Raw genomic sequence first — 5,000 nt, 5'->3', positions numbered from 1 at the left:
CAATAACAATGACAATGACAACAAAAACAATGATAATGATGATAATGATAATGCTGATGATGATGATGAAGAAGAAAAATGATGATAAGAATAAGAATACTATTACAAGAATACTACTACTACTACTACTACTACTACTACTACTATACTAATAATAATAATAATAATAATAATAATAATAATAATAATAATAATAATAATAATAATGATAATAATAATAATAATAACAAAATCTATAATAATAATCATATCAAAAAGCATACTCACCAATATCAGCACAGAAGTCATCTGAACCAAAAACAACCCCATCTAGGCAGAAGGGGGCATCACGAGATAACTCAACCCCTCTCCGGCAAATCGCTGGGAGGTCTAGGAGTGACTGAGCCGACTCAGTAAAGATTATCAGTCGCAGTTTTTCTTGAAGCTGCCGACTGCCAAGAGCCAGACACAGCTTTTCAGAAAACTGCGGAGGAGTAATACGTCAAATGGGGAAGGGTGAGAGGAGTTATTTAATGTGAATGAAAAGTGAGGAAAAAAAAAGAGGATAAGAAAGGGTGATTAATGTGTATCATAAAGGACCATAATTCAATAATATGGTAATTTTGAGACACTTATTGGGACATTATAACTAATTCACAAGATGAAAATAGGATTGACCTTATCAATCCAAAGCCAGCAAGGACATGTAATGTTTATCATTGTAATGTTTTGTGAAGTCTAATTACACGTAGATGACTCCACAAGTGCTCAGCTACCAAGGAATTAATTAATAAATCAAGGCCTACATGACCTCATCTGATGTCCCCTTTCCTTGAGCATTTGGGAAAAATGCTGTTTATGCTTTTGATATGACTGCTGTTATCACTATTATCATCATTATTACATTGTTATCAATAACACTAATAACTATATAAAATAACTAAGAATATTTCAGAAAATCAATTAAGAACGTAAATTAGTGAGCTAGGAAGGATTAGTAATTGACTCCTTGGTGACTAAGCGTGTTCGTAGACACCATTCCCAAAGGCAATAGGTAAACATGATCCTTATCTGTTCCACCTTTTTATTTCTACCCATTTTGAACACAGGTATGAGAATAACAAAAATAAACACATTCTTATATTTTTGCAAAAATGCACTTTATGAGAGCTATTACATAAACACAAGAATGAAATTTGAAAGAGTAGAACCAGTACATAAAAGAGAGAATATGTAAGAATGGATGTATTTGTTAAGAATATACATGTTACCTAAAGAAACATTTATTCTGAGGTATTATGCAGTAAAATTTAGTTTTATCATATTCAAACAAATAAACATGAAAGAGAGTTTTCAATACTATGGTGTGCATTCCCATTTGCTTGGGTTATATTTAGTTTAGTAACATCAGGTTAAGGTTTCTTTGGGTAACCCACTGGATCTGGGTGCCTTGCTGCCCACATGTGGCCTAAAATCTGGGCACTAGGCCTATTTGAGTGATGACTCTCCTGGGTGTGTGGTTTGTAGGCTTCAGCCACACAAACACTTGTGTGCTGTGTCAAGACTCCTTGCCTCCCTTTTGCAATGTTATTTTCTCTTTTACTGCATAAGTATTTTTTGCTTTTTGACAATTTCCAAGTTCTATATTTGGCATTTGATATGCTGTATCAAGATGGTAACAAACTGTTTTCCTTATACAAACTCTACATCATCTCTCTAAGTAGCCTACCACTTTGTGTACTAACAGTAACAATAAGTAACTTTTTTTTCCACACCATTCAATTTCTGCTGATATACCTTATGCTACTGGTCACAGCAGGTAGGAATAGGATCTGAAGCACAGAAATAGTGTCCTCCCAGAGCTGGTAATCTTGAACCCAAGTCCCATGGATGGTATATTCCACACCTGTTTACCAGTGAAAATAATGCAAGAGTCCCTTTCTAAATGTCCATTAAGTCTAACTTCCTCCAAAAGCTTTCTGCCTTTGTGGTGAATCATTCACATCCCCTGGCCCTCAGCCAATTTTTCCATTATGGCATTTTCCCATTACCCAGCCCTCAGCAAACTTTTTCACAACAGGATATTCCCATCACCAAGCACTCAGCCAAATCTTTCATGACATGATGCTCACATCAGCCAGATCCAATGGGTTAAGGAGCTCTGGCAAAGCAGAGCATATTAGTAATGCTTATAATATGGTCTTAATCCAATTGGCACAAATAGCAAGAATACATGCCATGCCCACTGTAATAAAGTTCATCTATTGTTTTTACACATAGGTAACTCTACAATTGCTTAGTCACCAAGGAGTCAGTTATTAGTCTTACCTATCTCACCTGTTTACCCTTTCCCTTGATTTCTTGAAAGCTTCATTTGTATTAATTTAATGTCTTTAATGTTACTGATATTTTAATAATAATAATAATAATAATAATCATTATATCAATAATAAATAATAATAATAATAATAATAATAATAATAATAATAATAATAATAATAATATCAAAATTAATAATATTAGAAAGAAAACCACATTTTCCCTCATATTCAAAGAATGGGGAAATCAGGCAAGGTCACTAGGGCCTACTGATAAGACTCCTTGGTGGCTGAGCACATGTGGAGCAAAATTCACAAAAACTATAGGGGCAGTACATAAACCTATAGCCACTGGGTTTATAAGAAAATCTCCCTCTACAAAATCCTAATAACTTCATAATATCACTTTTCAACCCTAAACTTGATCCCTGACACCATCTCCCTGAATCTAGAATATAAAAAGCTTCAGACAGAAATGCATAGAAAAATTACGAAAAATAACATATTTTCAAATCATCCTCACCCAGTCAAGCTGCTCTGGTGACTCCACTTTAGGCAGATGGACCGTGGTGGGGAGGTGAGCTGCCGAAAGGACCTCCACCATGTCCAATTCACACAGTCCACTGTCTGCACTGTTGAATCGCACAGAGCAGTCCTTTCCCATAAAATCAATCTCTTGTTTGTCTAAGACACGATGGATGGTTGATCTGGCAGTCGCCTGGAGTGGGTTACAGAAGGGAGTTAGAGATATGAATAGATTTTATATTAAATCAGTGCTTCTGAGAGTATCATGTTTTTGTGTATACGTGATAATGATAAAATTGACTAGAAAACTATTTCAAAGGCTACTACTAATACTCCTTTATAAATTGATCACCACCAGAGAAAATAATGATTATTAGGTTAAACTATTAACTATTAAAAATATTACTGAAGAAACACAGTTTAAAGTTATAAATCTATTTGTATGATAATATGTTAAAGATAAGGTTTAACAATTACATTATTTACCATTTCATTAATTTCAAATTTAAAGATCATATGAATGGCATCTAGCCTATCTGTCATTTGTGTTTACATTATAAATAAAAAAAGGGAAATATACAGATCATAAAAGACACAGAAACAAACATTTTTCTTACACATTTATGGCCTAGGACTCAATTCACATTTTGGAATCAAAAGCCACTACAGCAGAAAACAAAAACAAGAAAAAAGGAATATATAATCAAACCCACATGGCATAACCAGAGAATAATCAAACCTTCTTGGAAAGTGCAACTCCATCTTCACAGTCCATGACAATGCAGTCTGCTCCAAGGCTTGGAATTTTCTTCAGCTTTCTTTCATCGCTGCCAGGGACATAGAGGACAGCCCTTCTGGGTATGTAACGCCTGTTCTCTGGTCCCTGTTGAGATAGTGTTAGAATGAGGCATTTAAGGTCAGTGATGAAATAGCTTATCCCATAGTGTTTCATCATTTGTAAATTTTAACCCCTAAAGCCCTATTTGCAAAGATTGTAGACATAAACTATCCAATAAATCATATAGTAAAACTTGGCAATTTTTCTTCAGCTACACTTATGATTCACCCTTAAACCCATCTAAATATGTATCTTACTGTTTTATATAATGAAAAATGACTTAGCATGTCTTTTATTCCTAGTAATCTATCACCAATGTCATTCATAAAAGGTGGTACTTGAGAGAACTTTTTCAACTTTGTGCTCTACAGGCACTCTGTGTAGCTATTTGAAATATGCCAATGAAATATACATTTTCTGGCGTGCAAAATTGAGCCCTTCAAATGACTGCAGCCAAAGTTCATGAAACATGAAAAATCATACCTTTTTGTGGTAGGGGAATACAAAAGCTAGAGTGTTTAAAGGCTTTTAGAGATGTATGAACTAGACCCATATGAACTAAAGGGAAAACTAATAATACCAGTTTTCACATTGACTGGTAAGCATAAAATGAAAACACTATATGGGTAACAGCTGTCAAAACCAATTCACCAATATTAGTGTCATCAGTATGGATAACCCAAACTTTCAGAAAAAAAATCTAAAAATACTATAGTCCTCAATGAAGGGTAAATTTCCTGAAAAGATTTCAGATACCGCAATGATTTGCCTTAGAATATACGCATATAATTAAATTCCTCCTTGTTGCACATCTGAAGAGCAACAAGGTGGCCAGATTCATTAGTCATGCATGAAGTACTACTGGAACAGGCATTAAACTTTAAGTTCAATAAGCATGACCTTATCTTGTAATGGAACATAACATACATGGAAACTATTCTTTAATATTGTAAGCTGCAAATTAGTACCATGAAATCTAGTGCCACAACAAACAATTAATAAAATCCAGGAGCCCCATTAACCTCCCCTTCTATAAAAAGAAAATATATATATATATAGATAGGATAGATAGATAGATAGATAGATAGATAGATAGATAGATAGATAGATAGATAGATAGATAGATAGATAGATAGATAGATAGATAGATAGATAGATATAGATAGATATAGATATAGATATAGATATAAATAAATATATATATAAATAAATATATATGTAAATAGATATATATATTTATAAATAAATAAATAAATAAATAAATAAATAAATAAATATTGCTTTGAAATCATAACAGATTACACCCATCATGAATGCACAAAATCTAAATTGAGATTTGT

General features: G+C 33.3%; 1 protein-coding gene across 1 annotated transcript in view; it reads right to left on the bottom strand.

The window, feature by feature from the left end:
* The window catches only part of LOC119571069 (citramalyl-CoA lyase, mitochondrial-like), a 13,825-nt gene that overhangs the window by 7,578 nt on the left and 1,247 nt on the right, over positions 1-5,000 (bottom strand). Inside the window, exons 2-4 of the mRNA XM_037918533.1 lie at positions 3,562-3,705; positions 2,821-3,015; positions 268-463 (exon numbers count right to left, since the gene is read on the bottom strand). Coding sequence (XP_037774461.1) covers positions 268-463; positions 2,821-3,015; positions 3,562-3,705 — 535 coding nt within the window. The remainder of the gene's footprint in view (positions 1-267; positions 464-2,820; positions 3,016-3,561; positions 3,706-5,000) is intronic.

The sequence above is a fragment of the Penaeus monodon genome, chromosome 4 (genome assembly GCF_015228065.2).
Source record: "Penaeus monodon isolate SGIC_2016 chromosome 4, NSTDA_Pmon_1, whole genome shotgun sequence".
Lineage (NCBI taxonomy): Eukaryota > Metazoa > Arthropoda > Malacostraca > Decapoda > Penaeidae > Penaeus > Penaeus monodon.
Note: the sequence above shows the minus strand (reverse complement) of the source record. Positions and strands in the feature narration are given on the sequence as shown.